General features: G+C 33.8%; 2 protein-coding genes and 1 pseudogene across 3 annotated transcripts; 1 reads left to right on the top strand and 2 right to left on the bottom strand.

Annotated features, from left to right (window-relative positions):
• Positions 1-530: 530 nt before the first annotated feature.
• Positions 531-1211, bottom strand: LOC107610568 (uncharacterized). The gene has a single exon (XM_016312607.2). It carries the CDS (start codon positions 1209-1211, stop codon positions 531-533), a length of 681 nt encoding a protein of 226 aa, XP_016168093.2.
• A 4388-nt stretch (positions 1212-5599) lies between these two features.
• LOC110266426 (uncharacterized) lies at positions 5600-7483 on the top strand (annotated as a pseudogene).
• Positions 7484-19762: 12279 nt separating this feature from the next.
• On the bottom strand, positions 19763-24578 carry LOC107633223 (Pentatricopeptide repeat (PPR) superfamily protein). 2 transcript variants are annotated; one of them, XM_016336867.3, is made up of 3 exons: positions 23828-24564; positions 23299-23346; positions 19763-22578 (listed from the first exon to the last, which is right to left on the bottom strand). In XM_016336867.3, exon 3 carries the CDS (start codon positions 22451-22453, stop codon positions 20132-20134), a length of 2322 nt encoding a protein of 773 aa, XP_016192353.1. In that variant the 5' UTR covers positions 22454-22578; positions 23299-23346; positions 23828-24564; the 3' UTR covers positions 19763-20131. The 2 variants fall into 2 exon arrangements, with proteins under 2 accessions (XP_016192353.1, XP_016192357.1); XM_016336871.3 differs by lacking the exon at positions 23299-23346 and having other exon boundaries at positions 23828-24578.
• Between the last annotated feature and the right edge of the window lie 441 nt (positions 24579-25019).

Raw genomic sequence — 25019 nt, 5'->3', positions numbered from 1 at the left:
TTTGATTTGAATGAGTACCCACAACAGGAAGAGGGAGATTTGGGACATGACTTGCAGCACTGGTATGATCTTGGTGGAGCGAGTGCTTCAGGGATGAGTGGTTCCGATTTGTATGACACTGGTGGTGCGAGTACGCCAGATTTTGGTGGTCCTGACGTTGGCATTGGTCTGAATATCGGTGTGTCTCAGGGTCATCCGTATAACTTACGGATACAGACTGCGCCTCCGGACAAATACACCCCATTCTTGTATTCGAAGAAGGCGCCGGGGAAGTAGTCTGTTGTAGTTGATCTTGTATTCAGTGTTGTATGCAGAGTTGTATTCAGTGTTGTATCTTATATTCAGTGTTAAGATTATCATATTGCACTTTTGTAACGAAATGTTTATTTATTAAAAAGTTACATAATGAGGTTAAAAACTTTATTTATTATAAATTGTTAACTAGGTTAACATAAATGACGAAGTTACATAAAAAGTAACATATAATTGTGAAGTAGGTCATAACAAAGTTACATTGAAAAGCTTAACCACTAATGACCTCCAGCGGAGCTTGGACCTACGCACTGAGGACATCGGCTGCGGCTATGTCCCTCGCGTTCACATACAGTACACCGGTGAGGACCATGCATATCCCGCGAATCCATCTCATTCAAGTATCGGGTTGACTTCGGTCTTCCTTTTGTCGCGCGCCTTAATGTCCAGTTGGCGATCACCTTCGCTCCTTCATATCTATCCCACGTAGATGGGTCACCCATCAGAACAAACTCGCCTCTGTACACGTTGCAAATTTCAGACATCTTGTACACATCGTGCACATATACTTTCCAATCAAGATGCTGGTTAGCGCAACATGCAAGAACGTGGTGACATGGGAGTTGCTCGACCTGGAAATGGCCACAGTCGTAGTGTCGTTGTGCAAGGTTAACAGTGTAAACAGAACCATCTTGCATTTTGCGAACCTCAAACATCTCATTCCGCCTATCGAACTGGTTGACCACAATGTTTCCTGCACGTCGAAAGCTTTCTTCAACCCTCTTTGTTGCAAATTCTGAATACATGAATCCATTGCGGACACACTCATGAGCCTCGGCGCTCTTCCGAGTAAACAATTCATTCAGCCGATAGAAAGTAGACCTAACAATGGCAGTCACAGGAAGGTTGCGTGCACCCTTTAGGACAAAATTTATGCACTCTACCAAGTTTGTCGTCATATGTCCCCAACGTGACCCCCATCGAATGCCAATATCCATCTCTCAACACCGATGTCATCGCACCATTGAGTATATGCCTCACCCCGCTCTTTAAGCCTCTGGTAGTTTTTGTTGTACTCCTGTTCCGTCCTAGAATAACCTGTTCAATAATTCATTTAATTGTAAGTAGAAACCACAAAATTACTATGAATAGGACCATAACAGCGAAATGAAATACTTGTGTTAACCACTAGTTTATGCAAATACGGAGCCTTGAACCTCCTTAAGAAGTTGGACCTGATGTGCCTCATGCAGTACATGTGCCACGCTCTTGGTGGTGACCATGCACCGTTACTACGATTTACTGCAGCGACGATAGAGGTATGGCGGTCAGAAATAATGCCCACACCAGCAATGGTAACAACATATCTCCACAATTGGTCAGGAAAAACTCCCACGCATCTGCCATCTCACCCTCGACTATCGCAAATGCAATGGGAACAATGTTTTAATTCCCATCTTATGCAACCGCAACCAGAAGTGCACCTTTATATTTACCGTACAGGTGCGTACCATCAACTTGCACCAGTGTCTTGCAGTGTTTGAATGCTACAATACATGGATAGAAGCTCCAAATAATGCGGTGCAATACTCTTACACCTTGAACCTCCTCACTCTCATGGTAAACGGGGAGCGTTTTAATTTGCACACGAGACTTTGGCATCTTCACAGTCATTGCTTTCAACCATATTGGCAAAGTCTGGTAAGAAACTTCCCAATCACCGAAAATTTTTGTGACAGATTTCTGCTTTGCCAACCAAGCCTTACAGTAACTTACAGTGTAGTTCAACCTGGATTGAACTTCAGCAATAATAGACTTCACCTTTATCGACGGGTCTGCTTCGACCAATGGCCTAATAGCCTCTGCAATTGTGTCTGAGTCCAACTTGGCATAATCTTGTGAAATTGTGCCCATGGTGCACGTGTGTTTGCCATTGTATCTTCTGATCTCCCAACAAGATTTTTTTCAAATCAAGCTAACTCCGATAAGCCAATCACAACCTGCACCATAACCCTTGCATTTTGCATAGAATGCCTACGGCTCAGACTCATACACAGTATAATCAACTCCTCTAGAGATAGTGTAGTTTTTGATTGCAGATATCACGGACTCTCTCAAACCAAATTCCATTCTGACACTAAACTCACCATCTTCCGACGCAGCGTTGCCTTCACCTACGACATGGTCAGTCAGGCAAGGCAAATAAAAGGCAAATAAAATAAACACCGTAGGTAACTTGAATTAATAATCATAACATACTCATGTTCGCATACTCAGAAAATTTCGGGGCATGCATGACTTTGAGATCTAGAGTCCGCATAAAAGACGAAACACCAAACGGGTGCTGGCTTACAATTGCATCCGCTTCATTCTGCACCGCTGGATTGCCTGTCAAGTCTCCGTCATCGTTTTCGTCATCGACTTCATAGTTGGCTTCGAACTCCTCTTCACTGTCATTATTATCTTCTTCCCAATCTATATCCCTAAACTCATCAACATTGACCTCCTCGCCAACCGCGCCCAACCCCGACTACTGTTCGAACTCAACGTACAGCTCTATCATCGGCACGTGAAATCGGATTTGTTGATAAATACATAACATCTACTGCATACTGCCATCATCAATGATGGACATCATTTGAAACTGTATCAACCCACTAAATACTTGTACAGGATTCCTGTATAAAATGTTGCTCACCCTTTTCTAAATGTGGCTTTGAATGTTATTACAAAACCCATTTTGCAACTCTACAAAACTCATGGTACATGGAATAGTAAATAGCAACGGACATTCACAAACAAAAGTCACTCCTTCATGTGTGTTTGGTATAACCTCACCGTTATAATACACTCGCAAATTCGTAATATTTTCCATAACTTCAACATCACCTAATCCGACTTCTTCGACACACCTAACTGCCAAAAAAACTAAGAACTACGACAAATGTGCAAGAAAGAAAAAAAATTTTACTACCCATAGCTAAACGCATGCTACATTTGGGCTTAAAAGGAATAAAAAAAATTCGAAAACCTTGGAAAAAAACAAAACGCAGGCTGCGTTTGTTTATTTTCCTGAACAAAAAAAATAAGAAAAGGAATAAAACGTAACCTACATTTTGGATTGACACCATAACAGTGCAAATTTTGTCCATACGTCCATTTCATTGCACAACACCAACACCTTTTCCATAACCAAAAAAATCAACCAAAATAATTTTTAATTATTTTTAATGTTTTTTAATTATTAAAAATATTAAAAATATTTTTTATTTTAATAAATAATAATATATATTATTTCTAAACTCATTTCAAGAATACATATTAAGAATAAGGTTAGACACACTTATATGTGATAGTATTTAGGTGTGTCCAAATGTATTCGAAAAAAAATATATTTTATTAAAACATAGTTGGACACCACAGACACACGTGTCAGACAAATGTTGATGAGTATTGTGTTCGAAATGTGTCCAATACGCGGACACAGCAATTCAGTATATTGTCCGTGCTTTATAAATTTAGATTTTTTACACATAAAAAAATTAATTTAGGTTTAAATTTTAAGAATTCTTAAATTTTAATATTTAAGATTTAAAATATAAGATTTAAAATTTAGTATTTAAGATACTTGGTTAATAGCGGTAAATGACCAGCCTACAGAGGCGGTTTTGTGGCCGGCAGTGGTAATGATGATGAATGGCAAACAGTGAAAAGTGAAGTTGTAGTGTTAGAACTTGGAAAAATGAGAAAGAAGTGGGAAGGAATAAGATAATAATTAAAAAAATAAAATAAAATAGCGAATCAATGGATTTGGCTGATGACATTGACCGATCCTTTGCTGGTTCTTAAATTCTAATTTAAAAAATGTTAGATGATTAATATAATTTATTTTTTTTATTCGTAGTTAGTTATTAACTAATATTTTTGCTTTAATAGAAATATAATTTTTTTAAAATTATATAAACTTTATCTTGATATTATAGATTATGACTGAAAAAATTTATAAAATCACACTATTTTTATAAAAAAAAAAAAAAGTTATAAGATGCTAATATGATATTGTATCAAGAGATAGAGAAAACTAAATAGAAATTAAAGAAAATAGAATAGAGATTTCTAGAATTAGAGCCAAGAGAGGAATTAGAGTTTCTAATTATATCATATTTATCCACATTATTATATTATATTCTTATTTATAGCATAAGTAATATTTTTACTCGTAATAATATTATGGGAATATAAATCTTTTAAAATTACATAGGTCTTGACATTACAGATTATGTACAAAAAATTTATAGCATTAAACTACTTTTACAAAAAAGTCGTAACGTAAGAGACAAAAGTTTCCATCTGCTAAGAAGACTAGGGTCTCTGTAGATAAAAAGTAAATAATAAGTTTTTTAGTTATTATTTTCATATGAAAGAGTTTAATTTTTTACTAATAATTGATTTTAACATCATTATCTAAAATTTGAAAGAATTTAACGTATATACTTTTATATTTGATTACGTATTAAGTCTGTTACACAAATAGAAATAATTAATTTTTATGCTTGTTATTTAAAAATAATATTTTTATATATATATAAAAATATTATTAGATATTAGCATAAAAAATTTATATTGATAGTTATAAAATTAACTCAAATTTATTCTTTTCTAAAAATAATTGAATCTTGATTCTAACTTTTAATCACAATATTAATATTTTCTATAAATTATATGCAATAAAAATTGAAGAAAAAAAAGTGAAAATATATATTAGAAAGTAAACAGTAAAAGTTTAAAACTAAATAAAAAATACGCATATAATAATATTTTTTATTTAAATTATATTATGTTATTAATTTTTTTTTTTTTGTAGAATAGAAAGGAAGAGATATAGAGAATGAGAGAAAAGAGAGAGAGAAAGATAAAGCAGAAGAATAAGAAAGAGAGTTTGTTAATTTTGGAAGCTAAGAAAGAATTTTATTTTAATTATAATGAAAAATATCTGGTGACACATTTTAATTTGTCAAATTACTAATATAAAATATAAATTATAAATTATATATACAAGGCCAGATGTATTCAGCAGGTAGTGGGGGCAACTGCCCATAGTGAAATTGAAAAAATTAATGAGTAGTTCTTAGTGAAATATCTAATTTGCCCCCACCCTCCTAATTCCTAATCCTTCTCCTTCTCTCCTTTTTTAATTTTGTTCCTCTGCTCCAGCCTCCGCTTCCAGACTCCAGTCCTCCAGAGTTACTGCCGTCTGCTGCCACTCCGCCAGTTTCTCTGTTGCTGTCCCGTTCAGCCTTTCTCCTGTGTCGGCTCCGTCGGTTTCTCCTTGCATCGCCGCGTGCCCATGTCTAGTTTTGCCGCTGCGTTCCTTCGGCGTCTGGTTCTGTCTTTTTCTTCTTCTTCCTCTTCCTCTTCAGTCTTCACAGCTTCACTCCTCGGTCTTCAGCAGTTCAGCCTTTGTCCTGCTGCCGTTGGGTGCCGCACAGCTGCTAGGTTCTGCCTCGTGGAGTTCAGGGTTCTGCAGTTCAGTCTTGGACTCTTCACTCTTGCCTCTTGGCACATACATTCATGATTTTTAATTGCTTTTTGTTGATTGCCTCTTGGGTTCTGCAATTCAGTTTTGTCTATGTAATTGCTTTTGGTTTCCTTAATCTGTTTGTTAATTGTTTTGTGTATTGACTTATTTTAAATTAGGAATTTAGGATATTATTAGTTCATTAGTGCCATTGCAATTTGGAAATCAATTTGAATGACACATGTTTGTCAATTTTGTATTTATAATTTTATACTGTATTTTAAAATTTGTGTAGAATTGTGAATTATTTATATTAGTCAATTAACTTAGATTTATAATTTATCCTATTACTAATGGAGAAATATTTCAAAAGAATGTCATTGTTGGGGTTAGATCCCAAAACAATTCGTCAACCTCTTCTAACAAAAGGAGATTTTTAGAATTCGAAGTAGAGAGTCTTATAGCAGATCCATGACAACGACCAAAGATTTCAAGCTATCATCCAAATGACAGAGACAAAGTTAGGTGTGCATATTTGCAAAAAGGTCCTTATCAACCAAGGACTCATGATTTTTCACAAACTGCTTGTGGTTCTTCTTTTCTAAGATTTAATCCAAATTGGTTTGATGACTATGGCAACTGGTTAGAGTATAATATATCAAAAGATGTCTTTTGTCTCTGTTGTTATCTTATAAAATCTGAGATTGAAGGTGGTGATGCTTTTGTAACTAATGGCTTTTTAAATTGAAAAAAAAAAGAGAGACTACAAATTCATGTTGAAATTTATGATAGTACTCATAATCAAACTTGGAGAAAATGTGAAGCACTTGTGAAGCCAAAACAACACATCAGTGCTGCTATTGAAAAACAATCTTATCAAGCTAAAAAGAATTATCAAATTCACTTGACAGCCACAATTGATTGTATTAGATTTATTTTGCGACAAGGATTGGCCTTTCGTGGTAACAATGAGACAGATGATTTTATTAATCAATGAAATTTTTTGGAACTTCTAAACTTTCTTGCGCAACATAATGAAGAGATTGATCGTGCTTTCAAAAATGCTCGTGGAAATCTTAAACTAAGAGCACCCTCAATTCAAAAAGATATTGTAAGAGTTGCTGCAAGTGAAACGACAAAAGTTATTATTAATGATCTTTGGGATGAATTTTTTGCTGTTTTGATTGATAAAACCCGCGACATTTCTATTAAGGATCAAATGTCAGTTTGTTTAAGGTATGTGAACAAAGAAGGGCAAGTTAGGGAGCATTTTCTTGGTCTTGTTCATATTTCTAATACCAATGCTCTATCTCTAAAATTAGCATTGGAGTCATTATTAGAAACATATAATTTAAGTTTATCAAGAATATATGGACAAGGATATGATGGTGCAAGTAATATGCAAGGAGAATTTAATGGTTTGAAAACTTTGATATTGAAAAAAAAAATCCTTATGCTTTCTATGTGCATTATTTTAACCACCAACTTCAGTTAGCTCTTGTAATGGTTGCAAAAAAACAAGTTGCAATCGCTTTGCTTTTTAATTTGTTAACCAATTTGTGCAATGTTGTTAGAGCTTCGTGTAAACGAAGATATATGCTTCGTGATAGTCAGATGATTAAGACAATTGAAGCATTACAAAGTGAAAAAATTTCTAGTAGACGTGGTTTGAATCAAGAAATGGCTTTAAAAAGAGTTAGAGACACTAGATAGAGTTCACATTATGGAACTATACTTAGATTAATTTCTTTGTTTCCTTCCGTGGTCAATGTTCTTGAATGTGTTGAGGAAGATGAAAATAATTCAGAACAAAGAGCTGAAGCATGTCATTTATTGAATGTCATTCAATCCTTTGAATTCATTTTTAACTTTCCCTTGATGAAAAATATCTTGGGAGTTACTAATGAGTTATCTCAAGCGTTACAAAGGAATGATCAAGACATTGTATATGCTATGACATTGGTTAAAGTGTCTAAGTAACGGTTGCAAAATATAAGAGATGATGGTTAGTCCCTCTTACTTGATGAAATCTCATTGTTTTGTGACAAACATAATATTACTGTTCCAAAAATAGATGATATATTTGTATCACAAGGAAGATCAAGACGCAAAGTTCAAAAGATCTCAAATTTGCATCATTTTCAAGTTGAGATATTCTATCAAGTAGTTGATAGACAACTTCAAGAACTTAACAATCGTTTTACAGAGGTGAATACTGAATTGCTTCTTTGTATAGCTTGTTTGAATCCAAGACACTCACTTTTTGTGTTTGATAAGGAGAAGTTGATCCAATTAGCTCAATTCTATCCATTAGAATTTTCTTCCACTCAACTTTTGGCACTTGATAGTCAACATGAGAACTTCATATTAGATGTGCGTTCTGATGATCAATTCTCAAACTTAAATGGGATTGGTGCTCTTTCTGAGAAATTGGTTGAGACTCAAAAAAATATTGTTTATCCATTAGTGTTTCTTCTTTTAATGTTAGCTTTAGTTTTGCCCGTAGCAACTACATCAATTGAAAGAACTTTTTCTACTTTGAACATCATAAAGACCCGGCTTCGTAACCGTATGGGAGATGAATTTTTAAATGATTGTTTAGTCACATATATAGAAAGAGAGATATTTGATTGTATTGACAATGAAAAGATTATTCAATCTTTTTAAAATATGAAACCCAGAAAAATAAAATTTAAATTATTTGTTATTCTTTTAAATTATTATTTTATTATTTTAATTTGTTAGTTAAATAATTTGAGAAGTAATCATATTTTATAATATCATAGTACAATTATAAAAATTATTATTATACTATATATATATATATATATATATTGTCTCCACGGACAAAATTTTCTGGATTTGTCACTGTATATATAGAGTGGGAAGAATAGAGAGAAATAGAAAAAAATAGAGAAGTAGATAAGAAAATGTAAGAAGGAGATTTACTCATTTTTTAGGGAAATATTTTCTCTAAATTTTAATAAGAGAGTGTTACGTGACACATTTTAGTTATTAAATTAGTTAGTAATATATAAATATAATATATAATATAGCTATATTTTAATTTTAATATTTAATTTTAATTTTAATTTAATTTGAATGCAATTAAAGAATGCCATGTTGTATATTTTGATTATCAAATTTGTAATTAATCATTGATAATGATATATAAAAGAGATAGAGTGAGTGAAGAAATGAGAGAGATAGAAAAAGGAAGAGAGATGAGGGAAGAACTCTTTAATTTTGAAGGGAGAGATTTGATTTCAACTGCAATGACGAAGTGACATGTGGCACATTTTGGTTGTAAAATTAGTAATATATATAATATATAATAGATAATAGATATAATAAATTTTTTAAGTGAGTTATAGGCCCAATACTAATCATATCATTGCCCTCCCCTTTAAAACAACTTTGTCCTCAAGAGGTTGCGGAAAATAAAAATCCTAATTAAAATTGTAAATGTAAATTACAATTAATAAAAGAAATCATGAATTCTAAAATATTTTTATGCTACTACTCAAAAAATAAAAATTTACCACCAGAATTCAATTATTTAAAAATGTTTAGACCCATTAAAATATCAAAATATTTCTCTTTGGAAGTTAGCCTGATAACTGATCCACCTTGCAAAAATCGAATTTGGATTGAGCACACCAACTTGAGGCCCAACCCATGAGAAGGAGGCAATACCTTCCCCTCTTTTTCATTCCTGAAGGTGAAGATCAGAAAGGGACCAACCATCGCAGCTCCAACCCGCATACCACCGGTTGTCGCAAGCTTGCATGGAGGAATCGGCGATTTGTGCCACTTTTGGTCTCCTCCGGTGCACCTGATACTGCTGTCCAGCTCCCGTTCCCCCTTTGTCTTCTTTCTCTGTGGTTCTCTGTGGCGTTATTTCTGCCTCTTGTCGAAGTCGTTGCTCGCTACTACAAGTCATCGTCGTCTCATCCTCCACTGCGATCCCACGGGAAGATAGCTAATGTGAGTGGTGGTGGATTAGCCATAATCGGAGAGACTTAATAGAATCCACAAGCTTGGAGATCTCCGCCTCTTATGGTGGTTGTGATGGCATGAGCACTCACCATTATTACTGGAGCACCACGAACTTCTTTCTTCCACTTTGTGAAAGCGCCAACCTTGGCGCTGCTCCTGGCATCGTCATGGTCGCTGAATCTCCATAGATCGTGACCATTCTCATCCCTTCTCATCATGGAGGCACCATCCTCAGTGCCTATTGCAAATCTATGGTGCTGCCTTGCATCGTCGTCTGTGACAATCGTCCACAGTTTTGACGCCTCCCATGATAGAAACCACCATTCTCCCTCCCCTCTCGCTTCGCAATCTGTCCTCAAATCTCCTTTTCGTGCCATCATAGATTCGAACCACGATTGATCTTCATTCCACACAGTATCGCTATCACTAGGTTCGTTTGTAACTTCCTCATTATTCTTGTTCATAATTTCTGGAACTACTTTATAATTGTTTGCTTAGGGAAGTGCTGGATTTGTTGTGGTTGGAAACTCTGGATCTATGGCTAAATTGCTGTGTGATTGATATATGAATTTGGACATTGTTTCTTCTAAATTAATTTTGTTATCTAAAATGTTGTTTGCTGTAATATCTTGTAATACTGGTTAAAAATCTGGTTGGTAACAATGCAGAAATGCTAGCTCAAAGGTAGGCCAATCTGCTACTAGATTACATTGTTGCCAGAGCATGAACCACGACAGATCGCGGTCGATCAGTCCCCTAGTGACCTCCTAAAAACATTGAGCCTCTGAAGTTTCTCTGGCATTCTACAGCTTCCAAGTACAAAGAATCTACCAATAGCCGTTAGCACCATCGAACATTGAAAGAGCATCATGCCAAGGAATGTGACTTGAATCCAAACCACCATGGAAAGCGGCGATCGCCGCCAACATGGTGTTTAGTGAAAGCACCATTTGATACGACATTGTATCAAGAGATAGAGAGCTAGATAGAAATCAAAGAGAATAGAATAGAAATTCCTAGAATTAGGACCAAGAAGGGAATTAAAGTTTTCAATTATATCATGGATATCCACATTATTACATCATATTCTTATTTATAGCATAATTTTTTAAGTGAGCTATATGTCCAATACTAATCCTAACATTCATGTGAAAACCAGGGTCTCAGTACATTAAAAAAATCAAATAATAAGCTTTTTAGATGTTAGTTTTATGTGAAAGAATTTAAATTTTTTACTAATTAATATTAGGGTAAGTATATTTTTTGTATTTAAAATTTGTCAAAAGTTTTAAAAAAACTCCTAAGTTTTATTTTGTTTCAAATTTGTTCTAAAATTTTTCGATTTACATCAAATATATCTCTTAAAGCTAAATTTTTAAAAAAATTAGGACTAATCTAACAATAATGCATGACAATTATCTCTGATATGCTTGTGTTGATGGTTATTCTTATAAAATTGTTGCTGAAGTAGTCCTAAGCTTTTTGAAAAATTAGCCGTCAGGGGTATAGATGATGCAAATCGAAAAATTTGGGGACAAAATTGAAACAAAATAAAACTTAGGGGTATTTTTGAAACTTGTAACAAACTTAAAAGACAAAAAATATACTTTATCCTTAATTTTAACATTCATTATTTAAAATTTGAAAGAATTTAATATGTATACTTTTACATTTAATTAGGTGTTAAGTTTATTACACAAATAAAAATAATTAATTTTCATCCTTATAATTTAAAAATAATATTTTTTTCTCTGTATATATAAAATATAATTACATATTAGTATAAAAAATTTATATTAATAGTTATGAAATTAATTTAAAAATTTTTTTTTGAAATAATTGAATCTTAATTCTAATTATTAATTACAACATTAGTATTCTCTCCAAATTATATGTAATGAATATTTGAAGGAAGATAGGTAAAAATATAGATTAGAAAGATAAGCGGTGAAAATTTAGAACTAAATTAAAAACAAATAAAAAGTGCAAATAATAATAATAATAATAATAATAATAATAATAATAATAATAATAATAATAATAATAATAATAATAATAATAATAATAATAATAATAACTTTTTATGTGAATAATATTACGAGATATTTTTTAATTATATTTAATTATAAATTTAAAATATTTTTATAATTTTATGAATTTATTTGAATTATTTTATTAAATTTTTTTTAGAACAAAAAGATAGAGAGATAGAGAATGAGAGAGAAAGATGAAGAAGAAGAAGGAGAGAAAAAATTTGTTAATTTTAGAAGAAAAAATTTTATTTTAATTATAATGAAAGAATATCTCATGATATATTTTGGTTTGTCAAATTAATAATATAAAATATAAATTATAAGTGGAAAATTTTGTGGTGCTGAAAGAAAGATTCATCTACACATGCTAAAACCTATGTGTCATGGTCTGGAGAAAAATGCGTGTCCCTTGGATGTGATCGTTTGGTGTGAGCTATGGCAATTGCAGCAGTGGAACCCAATCCTTTTCAGAATTTGTCTCACAATGAGCATGATGATAGATATTTATATGATCATCAAGACACATTAATTAATTAAATTTACAAAAATAATTTGTTTTGAAATGTAATATTTTATTTTATTTTTTGTGGACATATAATGCTCGGCTAGACTTTGGACGTTGGATTTGTAGTGGGTTGTGTGAACCCGATGGGTATGATCATAGCCTTTGAAAAATGCATGCACATTACACAACCAAAACAAGTAGGAAAAAATTATGGGACAAAAATAGATTTTTTTATTTAAATTAAATAAATATAAAATTTACAAAAATACATCAAGTACAACGTAATTACATAAATATATATTTGACCACATCTCAAATACTAAGAGGAGTTCTAAAAATTGAACACATCTTGAATACTGAGACTCCACTTTATAGCAAAAGAGTTAAATAAAGTCTCAGTGTCCAAGGTACATGCACAAATAGAATGTAGATTCAGTACCGAAACATATGCACAATGCGTGAATTGGTGGCTCAGTACCCAAGTTATTCATTTTAATTTAAATAATTTTAAATTTTAAAATTATGAAAATATTTCATCTAAAATTTAGATGATTATAATTTAAATTAATAATTTAATTTAATTCAATAAAAATAAATATACTTGTATTGTTATTATTATTAATGTATAGGATTATTATTATTAATGTAATAACCATATTTTAATATTTATTTTTATATATTTAAAAATTATATTTGAGAATTATTTATTTAGTTTCATAATAAATAATATTTTTAAATTTGAATAATTTATTAATTAGTTTGTACTTATTATACTATATATTCAATAATTTATTGAAAAAAATATTAATATAATGAATAAAAAATTTAAAAAGATATTATTTAAAGAATAGAGACAAATAAATCCCTAACCAATTTTAATTTAGAGACAATTAGGCGCATGTCCATTCCTGAACCTGACACGTCAGCGTTTTCCGTTCAGAGTTGACGGAAAAACACCCACAAGACCTCGTTGTGTCACGGAAGTAGAGGACAGGGATCGAAGTGGGTCGTTTTTATTATGAGGGATCGTATTGTCATTATGAAAAATGGACATGGATCGGGTTGGTAGTTCACTCTAATTTAAATGAGATAGTTTCTAAAAAAATAATGTGATGGCATTTTTAAATTACGTAACTTAATCGTTACGGTTTAAATGTACAGTTTTAAATTACGTTTAAATGGGCGATTTTAAATTACGTAACTTGAGTTAAAACCGTCCATTAAAACCGTCTAACACCTATATTAATTGAAATGTTCCTATATTAATTTGAAACGTTCTCCTATACAAGAATAAATTGTTATAAATATTATTTATGATTATTTTAAAAGAGTACTATATTTAATAAAATTATTATCTCTTAGGTATTATCGTGTGATATTATTAGAGTAATTTTATATTGTATTTTACCATACCAAGATAGAAGATGGCGTTATTAGACTAAGTATGCACGTAGAGGGGAGCCAATTTATTTTTATATGTTCATGACTTAATTTAATAATATTATTTTTTTAAAATTAATTTTACAGTAGTACAACAATACAAGTATATTTATTTTTATTGAATTAAATTAAATTATTAATTTAAATTATAATCATCTAAATTTTAGATGAAATATTTTCATAATTTTAAATTTTAAAATTATTTGAATTAAAATAAATAATCTGAGTACTGAGCCACCAATTCGCGTATTGTGCATATGTTCGGTGTTGAGTCTACATTCTATTTGTGCATGTATCTTGGATACTAAGATCCCATTTAACTCTTTTGCCACAAAGTGGAGTCTCAGTATTTGAAATGGGTTCAATTTTTAAAATTTATCTTAGTATCTGAGATATGATCAAATATGTATTTATGTAATTACGTTGTATTTGATATTTATTTAATTTAAATAAAAAAATTTCATTTCTATCCCATAATTTTTTCCTACTTGTTTTGGTTATGTACTGTGCATGCATTTTTCGAAGGCCATGATCATACCCATCGGATTTTCATCACTTCACACTATGGTTCAGAAAACTGGACCAGGCTGGCCAGTCGCATCGGTTCAACCAGGAACCGGCAATACAAGTGGTTTGGTCCTCCTCCTATAACCGCTCGGGAGAAAACCGGTAAAAAATCGTCGAACCGGCCGATTGGATCAGACCGATAACCGGCCGGTTCCCCTAAAACGACGCCGTTTTTTAATTTGTTTTATATAAAAAAAAAAAAAAAGAAAACCCGATCCACTCGTGAACCCCCCTTCCCCCATTCATTCATCTCACTCCATCGTCATCGAACCCTAGCCCTCTGAAGCAAAGGAACCTCGAACCCTAGCCCTCCATCGTCACCGTTGTTCTGAGATCGTCAGCGCCGCCGCCGTCCCTAGGTCCTCAGCACCGCCACTTCTTCCTCTTCCCCGTGTCCGGAACCCAGTAACTCGGCAGGTCCTCTTCGTCTTCGTTGGCTTCTCAAACTCAGGTGAGTGCTCCTCGTCTTCATCATCTCTGAACTTCTTCTTCAATTTTTGTTCCATATTTCCTCAATTCTTCTTGGGTCTTGGCTTGAAGTTTGGTTCTTCAATTCTTCTTCTTCGGTCTTTGGTCTTCGGCCTTCGATCTTCTTTGTATGTATGGTTTTGATTGCTGTGGAAATTGTATGTATGGATTGGTTGCTAATATTGGAAACTTACTCTGTTATGTCATTTCTATCAACCAGAGTCCAGAACACCTAATATTACTGTTTTAGTATTTTGCTGTTTTGTAAATGTTACTCTGTTTTAGTCCAGAACACCTAATATGCTGGAAACTTACTCTGTTATGTAACTGTTACTCTATTTTAGTGTTTTGTTGTTTTGTTAATGCTGGAAACTTACTCTATTTTGCAGTATTGTTGAATGTTGTAGGCAGAATTTAGACATAGTCTTGAAAATTTAATATCTGTTTTTAATTGTGTTGTGGCTCCTGCTTTAGGTTAAGAACATGGTTAATCATTGTGTTGTGGCTCCTATTTTTAATTGCTGATGGCTCTTAACTTGTTATTTTTCATTGTGTTGTGGCTGTTTTTAATTTCATATCTGTTTTATTAATTTCAGTTATGGATAATAGTATTAATCAAGAAGCAATGGTTGTTAACAATGCTTCTGTGAATAATAACTTGTCTATCGATCCTCCTATTTCGAATGATGCTGCTAATCCTAATCCCCGTAGTGCTAACGATAGTCAGTCACAAGGTTCTTCTAACCTACGGAGAAAAATAGATTTAGCTTGGAAATATGTTGCTCTACAAATAGTGAATGGAAAACCACAATATCAATGTTTATTTTGTCTACAAGTTTTCAATGGAGGTGGAATTCACAGGATGAAGAAACATCTAGCAAAGATTACTGGAGACGTGAAAAAATATCCTAAAGTTCCATATGATATGGAAAAACAGATGGAAAGTTTGTTGAAAGAAATTCAGACCAACAAAAACAAAAGAAAAGTAATTTTTAGTGAAGAGGGTGGTGATGAGCTAGAGGATGCAATTGATGAGGCAATAGCTCAAGAAGAACAGCAGCGTACTTCGAGTCAGCAAGGAGTTGGAGGTGATCCAAAGAAAAAAGTCAAAGTCACTCCTCCTATGTTTGCACCAAGAACAACTCCAGGAGCTCAACCAAGTATTAAAAGTGTTTTGCAAAATAAAGAGGCGATACACGAGGTTGATAAACGGTTTGCTTGGTGGCTTTTGGATTGTAAAATTTCATTTAATGCTGTGATGTCGCTATTTTTCCAAGATATGTTGGATGGTGTTGTTGGTATTGGACCTGGTTACAAGGTTCACTTGTTGGCTGATCTTAAAAGAGAATGTCAAATGCTAGTTGATAGTCATAGGAGTGCATGGAAGAAAACTGGATGTACCCTCATGGCTGATGGTTGGACAGATCAAAGACAAAGAACGTTAATCAATTTCTTGGTGTATTGTTCTAAAGGTTTGTGCTTTGTGAAATCAATAGATGCTTCCAATATCGTAAAAAAATGCTTCACACTTGTGTAATTTGTTTTCTGAGGTGATTGAATGGATTGGCCCTAATGATATTGGGCATGTTGTGGCTGACAATGCAGCCAATTATGTTGCTACTGGTAGGCTTATCAATAGAAAATATGATAATATCTATTAGTCACCATGTGCTGCTCATTGCCTTAATCTTATTTTAAAAGATATAAGCAGCATGGCGCATATTTCTAACCTTGCAACTCGTGCTTCAAAGATCACAGTATTTGTGTACAATCATATGATTTTCTTATCTTGGCTAAGAAAAAGACCTCATTGGAGAGAAATTGTACGTCCTGGTGCAACCCGTTTTGCAACTGTGTTTATCACATTGAAGAGCATCTTTGACTGTAAAAAGGATTTGCAAGCATTAGTTGTAGATTCAATTTTCACTGATCACAAATTTTCATTGATCCTGTTACCTTGTATTGCAAGTGTAACAATTTGGATTCAGTTCAGGCAATGAAAGAAATATATTTATATAGAGATCGGAAGGAAAGTTTTGATAGACCAGAAGCTATTCGAGCTGCATCTGAACTTAAGCCTGGTAAGAATATGGCTGAATATTTGTTTAATTAATAGTAACTTGTTTTATGCTCCTATGATCTTAATTGATAACTTCTAATATGTTATGATTTTATAATTGGTAGATGAATGGTGGAGGTTATTCGGAGGCTCTGCTCCATGTTTACAAAAGATAGCTGTTCGCATTCTTAGCCAAGCATCTGCTTTGTCTGGATGTGAGAGAAATTGGAGTCTTTTTGACCAGATTCATACAAAAAGAAGAAATAGATTGGAGCATGATAGACTGAATGACATTATTTATGTTACCTATAATTTGCGTCTTAAATCCTGGTAATATATGTTTCATGAAATATCATATTGTTTCATATGTAATCTTTAGCATAACAAATTTGTAAATTATTAAATCTTCATATATTGTATTTAACTTTTTAGGAAGGAAAAAGAAAAAAGAAAGCAAAAGACACAATATGATCCAATTGATTATGAAAGCATCAGTCTAGTTGACTTTTGGGTGACTGAAGAGGTTGTAGAGAAAGAGTCTGATCTTCCTAGTAATGTGGATGACTTATTGTGTGAGTATAGTATATTTATTTTCTAATGATTATTAGAATGTTGTTAGTTTATAATATAATAATATGTGTATTTTATTAGGTGAAATTGATGCTGATTTATATCAAAGTGGCGGTGGTAGTAGTGGTCTTTATGCTGCATCTCTTGATTCTTCTGCTCAAGAGGGTGGGAATGAAGGTGAAGATCATCCCACTGGAGCAGATTTGCAACAAGTTCTTGCGAATTTTGATTATTGATAAATCATGATGTTGGGATTCAATATTTAGATATGCTTTTTTACTATTTAACTTTTGAGTTTGGATTTTGATAAGATAATATATATTTTGTTGATGATATTTTATGTAGTATTTTAAATTTTGAAGATATTTTAAGATTTATATTAGACTATAATTATATTTTAGGATGTTTATTTATAATTTATTTATTATTCTATTCTAAAATAGTTTTTTCGGTTGAACCACCGGTTAGACCGGTTAGACTAGTGAACCAATAAACCAGTGACTAGAGCGGTTTGATGACCGATCCGGATTTCAAAACCTTGCTTCACACAACCCACTACAAATCCAACGTCCAAGGCCAGCCGATCATTAAGATATGTGCACAAAAAATAAAATAAAATATTACATTCCAAAACAAATTACTTTTGTAAATTAAATTAATTAGCGATTCTTGATAATCATCTTAACATCTATCATCATGTTCATTGTGAGACAAATTCTGAAAAAGATTGGGCCCACTGCTGCAATTGCCAGCACCAACTGCAATGGCTCACACCAGACGATCACATATAAGGGACACACGTTTTCCTCCAGACCATGACACATAGACTTCAGCATGTGTAGATGAATCTTTCTTTCAGCACCATAGAATTTCCCATTATAAGTTATATATAGAGTGAAAATGGTAGAGAGAAATAGAGAAGGAGAAAAAGATATATAAGACTATTGAGGAAGAAAATTTATTAATTTTAGAGAAAAATATTTTATCTCAATTTTAATGAAAGAGTGTCATGTATCATATTTTGATTATTAAATTAGTAATATAATTTAACTATATTTTAATTTTAATATTTTAAATTTAATTTAATTTTAATTATAATTAGAGAAAATCATGTATATTTTGATTGTCAAATTTATAATTAATCATTGATAATGATACATAAGAAAGATAGAATTAGTAAAGGGATGAGAATGATAACGAAAGATAGATAAAAAGATGAGAAGAGAACTCTTTAATTTTAAAATGAAAGATTTGATTTTAATTACAATAAAAAAGTGACATGTGACATATTTTAGTTGTAATTTCTAAAATTAGCAAAGTATAATAAATATTTAAAAAATATAAATTAAAAGTATATTATTAAATTGCTAGACTAAAGAAATTGAACTAACTGCTAAAAGTATTAACAAAAAGCAATCAACTCTATTGGTCTGAGTTTTTCTCTTTTAATTAATCCAATTTGAATTTCTAAATTTCTAAAAATTTTGATTTGTGATGCGTGTTAGCAAAAATTGAGTTGACTCGTTAAATTACCAAAGTGCAAAGGTTGCTTAAAATTGTGTTATGGAGGAAAAGGAGAGTAAAATAAAGTTCAGAGGATTTTGTATGAGAATGATGATCTCTTTGCGAAGAATGATATAATTTAACTTATTATGAACTTGTTTGGAAATCCTTTAATATAAGAAAAAAATTATATTTTCTTTAAAAAAAAAATTTATTTTTATTTAAAATTCAATTTTATAATTTAAAATGACTATAATATATCAATAGAATATATAATTCAAATTTAAAAAGTGTGTGAATGAATTTAGAATTTAGATTTTTTTTTGTCTGATTTACAAATTAAGAAAAAATGAGAATTAAAAATTCTCAAAACAAATTCAAATCATTTAATTTTAATTATTCCAAAACAAAAAAAAAAAATCAACTTTTGAATAAATTCTAATTCTTAGCATTCCAAGTTCTATACAAGGGCGATGAGACTTCTTTTTTTCTTTCCCACCGACAAATTAAACAAGAAAAATTGCTAAAATCAGAAAACAACATATACCAATCAAATAAAAGATATAACCAGATGCAATTTCTTCTCAATATCCTTTCAACCATTATCTTCTGTAGAATACAAATTCATGTAACCTTACTAGCAGAGCTATCTTTAAAGTTTAAACTATACCTAATTCTTGTAATTATTTTTTTTACCAAAGATAGGGAGACTTGAATCTGTAATTTCTTAAGTGAGTATAGAAAAACTATACCATTTGAATTATAACTCATTCGCTACCTAATTCTTATAATAGTAGGTAAATAGATGCACCTTTTAATGAATTTTGTAATAATATAACATGAAGAACTGAAGACAACTTTCGTCATGGCATTAAATTTAAATATCCTTTTTTTTTTTTGTTTCTTGAGTTATTACAAAACAATTAGATTTCTGATTTCTCTGTACATGTTATATTCTCTCACACTCACACACTCGTGGCCAAAATTTGGTTTAAGTGACACTCCAAGCAGAAGACACATCATACTTTGTGCCCCTTCAATTTCTTGCTATGAAAGTTGGTGATGTGCTTGACATGAATAATCACGTTTTCATGTCTAGATTCCTTGATATTCCCGGTTCCTCTTTTTGTTTTTCTTTCCCAAATGTAAAGAAGATTTTCCACCATGAAACTTCCTACCATTTTGGCAGGATTCTTCTAGTAGAATCAGCAATTTTCTTAAGTAACAGCTGCTGACGTGGCCCTTCGATCATGAGACTTCACTGTTGGAAGCGTTTTCTTAAGTATCTTCCTATCTCTAATGCCATCAAATAGTAGTTCATAGGAATGGTAAGTTATGTGGCCTTTCTTCAACAAATCTTCTACAACAATCTTGGGTGCTGCAACCACCTTTTTATCAGCTTCAAAGATTGTATTTACAATATCCGGGACGATACCCTTTCCGATCATAAGGTTGATGATACCAACTGCTTCATGAAGCTTGTCCTCCATGCAAAGACAATTTAGAACTCGTCCAAATGTAATTAGCGATGGAATAAACCCCTTTTCAATATTTTCCACTAGAAGATTATACCCTTGTGTAACATTTGCAGTTTTGCAAAAGCCATCAATCATGACCCTATAGGTATAGTTATCTGGTTCACAGCCATTTCGCTTCATCTCAGAGAAGAGCTTTACTGCCATTTTCATGTTGAGCTGTTCAGAAAACGCACAAAGTACAATGTTATATGTTGCTGTTGTATGATAAACATTGTATTGTTTTTCCATCCTTCTAAATAAGCTGTAAGCACCATCAAGATCCCCAATCTTACAGAAACCAGTGATCAATGTGCCAAAACTAACCACATCAGGTGCCAAACCCTTGCTTCTCATATCCCCGAGCAAATCCAAAGCTTCATTTACTTTCTTATCTTTACAAAGGCATTCAATGATAATGTTGTATGTAATTATGTTTGGAGCGGATCCCTTCTCCGCCATAGCCTTGAAGATCTCCATTACTTCATCACTTTTCGCAGCCTTGCAAAGCCCATTCAACAAAGTATTGTATGTGATAACATCAGGAGTCACACCTTGGCTCCACATTCTATTTACCATCTCAATTGCAGTGTCTAACTTCTGCTGTTTACAGTAGCCATCAATCAAAGTATTGAAGGTAAAAATGTCAGGTAGGCATCCTTTGGCAATAGCATCATTGACAAGATCATTGGCATCAGATACACAACCCATCTTGCACAGTCCATTTATGACTAAATTGTAAGTCCACATATTAGGGTGAGAGCCATTTTCTGCCATCTCCTTCATCAACTGCAAAGCTGGCAAAATCAGACCCAACTGAGACAACCCTTTAATCATGGTATTGTAAACAACAATGCTTGGCCTCAAACCCTTCTCAATTCCATGCTTAAAAATAGCCATGGCTTGATCAGGATCACCATCCTGGCACAATCCATTGATCAAGGAACAATAAGTAAACTCATCAGGCTGGAAGCCCTTAAAAACTGCATCCTTCAGAATCCTATTAGCATCTTGCACCTTCCCAGTCTTGCAGTATCCATTAATAATAGTATTATAGGTGAAACCATCAGGCTCAAACCCACAATTAACCATCTTATGCAAGTATCCCTCAGCTTTGACAACCTGAGAATTCCTACAAAGCCCACAAATCAAAGTGTTATATGTGACAACATCAGGACTCAAACCTTCTCTCGCCACAACACCAAGCAACCTAACAGCACCATCAATATGACCTCCATTACAAAGCCCTTGAATAAATATATTAAAAGTAAACAAATTGGGATTAACCCCTCTCTTTAAAACCTTGCTCAGAAGCCTTTCACTCTCTCCCACAATCCCCTTTTTACAGAGCCTATGAGCAAGCTTGTTAAAAGTTGTAACATCAGGAAACAAAAGTCTCTCGAGCATTTCATCAAACACCTCACGCGCATCATCAAAACACCCGGATTCATAAAACCCTTCAACAACGTTACAATACGCCACTGCATTCGAATTACACCCCATGAAATGCATGTTCTTAAGAAGCCTAAGAGCAGCATGGGGTCTCCTAGTTCTACAAAACGACTTGATCCTCACGGTGTAGGTGCACACATCGGAACAAACCCCTCTATCCTTCATCCTCATGTAAACCTTATGCGCTTGGTTGTGGTACCCGTGCTCAACCAGAATGTTCATGATAGCGTTGTAGGAGTGTACGGAAGGGTCGCAGTTGAAGAGGTCCATGTGCTCGAACGTGTCAACAGCTTCCTGAACTTTCCCTCTTCTTCCGTAGCTCCTCATGGCTTCGACATACGCTCCTTCTAGAATCGCGTTGTCGAGGTTGGTTCTCATCTCCGAGAGAATGTTCTCCATGTTCTCGAACTCGCCGTGGAGACCAAGCTTCTGAACCATGCATTTGTATGTTAAAAGCGTATGCTTGAACCCTTCCTCGGTTTTCACCGAGTTGAACATTTCCAATGCCCTAAGAGGGTTCTTTTGGGATTTTATTACCGCAGCGACATGTTTCGGAAGAAGAACACGATTCATTCCACAAAAAAGAAACTATAAACATAGTCTTCAGAACCGAACTGGTGATCGAATCGGTCAGACTCCTGATTCACTAGTTTATTGGTTCAACCGATAGATCACTAATTGAACCGATAAAATCGGTCCTACATAAATAAAAAATATAAAATAATTAATTAACAAGTATTAAACGTAAATTAATATAAAATACATGACAACAATCAATTATCAATTTCTAAAAATACCTAAAAAGAAATTTTCAATTAGCATTAAACCTACATTAAAACAATTAAATAAAAATAACAATAAAAATTAAACCTACATTAAATCAGTATCAATCAAGTATTTAACCTACATTAAAACAGCAATAATCAAGTATTAAAATAGTAACAATCAACCGCAACAATTAAGTATTCTATACAAATTTCAATTAGCATCAAATTTTTATTTTAAACTTACATTAAAACAACAGCAACAATTTATACACAAATTCTAATTGCTTTTAAATTTGTTATCAAGTGTCATTCTATACCAAGGTTCTGAAAACCGGACCGATTATCGAACCGCTTTAGATACTGGTTTACTGGTTCATTGGTTTACCGGTTCAACCGTGGTTCAACTAGAAAAATCGTTTTATAATAAACACCTGGTTCTAATAAAAATTCAATGAATAAAGCAACTGGTTATAAACACTCTTCTGCTGCATTTTTTTACTTCAAAGGGGGATCATAAACTACTAGTTCTATGAATAAACAAACTACAATGATATGCAATGCCAAAAATAGGCCAATGATGAAATAATAAAGGGCTTCACTCTTCAATTCTATATTCAAGTTTGTAGGGGACCAGAATCAACAGAGTAATACCGTTGGAATAGTCTTCCTTCTTAATTCTCATATACCTCAAAGAATTTCCTACAAAATGAAAATTGAACACAACACACAGGCTTAAAACAAAAACAGAACAACACTCAGAAATCAATCACCTCTTCCAAACACAGCCTTAAAACAAAACAGAACAACATTCAGAGTATGAGCATTGATCACCAAAAATTGATTTCTGAAACAAAACAAACACAGCAAAACCAGCAGAACAACATTCAAAGTTTGAGCATTGATCACAAAAAAATTATTCCAGAAACTAAACAAACACAGCAAAACCAGCAGCACATCACTAATCATAATCAATAATCAAAAGACATTCAATAATCAATTATCTCACAAGACCTTCAATAATCAATAATCAGCAAAATCACAACACACAAAACAGCAACACAGGAGAACCAGCGCTAATCAGTAATCAAATAATCATTCAATAAAAAATTTAAAACACAAAACATTCAAATAATCATTGAACAGGGCATAAAAAAAACGCAGAAGTGAGCAGTGAACAGACCTTCGAAGTCTGGGGCTCTGGGCAGAGTACGTTGCCGCGACTGACGACGCCGACCACACGACAGCGAGCAGGACGGCGAGCAGATGAAGACGACGCATGGGCCGAGCTTGCGGAAGAAGGGAGCAGGGGTTGGAGACGGGGAGAACAGGACGAAGAGAGAAGACCTGCGTGCGACGGACGGCGGCAGTGGCTAGACGGATGGACGGACGGACGGCGGCAGAGGCTAGGGTTTTCAACTTTTTCTTTGGTTGAGGACTTGAGGTTGAGTTCTGAGTTCTGGAGAAGGAGAGAAGGGGATTGGCTTAGCGCCACTGATTGTAGACAAGACGAAGAGAGAAGCCCATGCTGCGTGCGACGGACGGCGGCAGCGGCGAACTCCTTGCGGCGGTGGAGGAGGCTAGGGTTTCTCTTTGGTTGAGGGAGAGGGAGAGGGAGACGCGTGCGGCGCGGTGACGCAGAGGGAGACGCGTGCGGCGCGGTGACGGGAACCTGTGAGAGGAGAGAAATCAAGCTGAGGCGAGGCGACGACGCAGCGACAAAGGTGGCTGAGGCGACGAGGAGGCAGAGGAGCCGGCAATCGTGAGTGTGAGAGAGAGAAAGTGCCTCTGCAGCTCTGCGGAGGCTGAGTGAGGATGTGAGATTGAGAAAGAGTAAGGTTCACTTCACTGGCTTCAGGGAGGGAGAGGAACTGAGGGTTAGGTTAGAGTTTTCTTTGCATAGGTTGAAGGGAAGAAGATGAAGAAGAAAGAGTAGAGGAGTTTGGTGTTTATCTGCTAGTTCACAGCACAGTTCTCGGACAGAACTGGTCGGTTCGACCGGTCTAACCATAAACCGGAAGTAATTATGGTCTGACTAACCTCATAAAATCGTTGAGCAAAAAATTAATGGTGAATCGCAAAATTGCTCGGTCGGATCAAATCGGAACTCGGCCGGTTTTCATTTTTCAACTAAAAAATTAAAAAAGAAGCCTCCTTTTCTGTGTCTCTCAACTTCCCTCTCTCAAAAAAACCTAGCCTCCAACGTTACTTTCTTCTTCAAGCTGGCCATCGCTGTTGTACTACCGCCGTTGCCGTAGTTGCAATCTGCACTGCGTCCATGATTGTTGAAACACATTTGCTGGCCACGCTTTACCGTCAGTTTTGAGCTTCTGCGTCTGTTCTAAGCTTCTACGGCCTCTGTATCACCGTGCTTC

This window comes from Arachis ipaensis, chromosome B1 (assembly GCF_059453495.1).
Source record: "Arachis ipaensis isolate K30076 ecotype BB chromosome B1, ASM5945349v1, whole genome shotgun sequence".
Classification (NCBI taxonomy): Eukaryota; Viridiplantae; Streptophyta; class Magnoliopsida; order Fabales; family Fabaceae; genus Arachis; species Arachis ipaensis.
Note: the sequence above shows the minus strand (reverse complement) of the source record. Positions and strands in the feature narration are given on the sequence as shown.

What these genes read in the sequence shown, in the direction of transcription:
- LOC107610568 (XM_016312607.2), bottom strand. Translation starts at nt 1,211, where the DNA reads ATGACGACAAACTTGGTAGAGTGCATAAATTTTGTCCTAAAGGGTGCA.
- LOC107633223 (XM_016336871.3), bottom strand. Translation starts at nt 22,453, where the DNA reads ATGAATCGTGTTCTTCTTCCGAAACATGTCGCTGCGGTAATAAAATCC.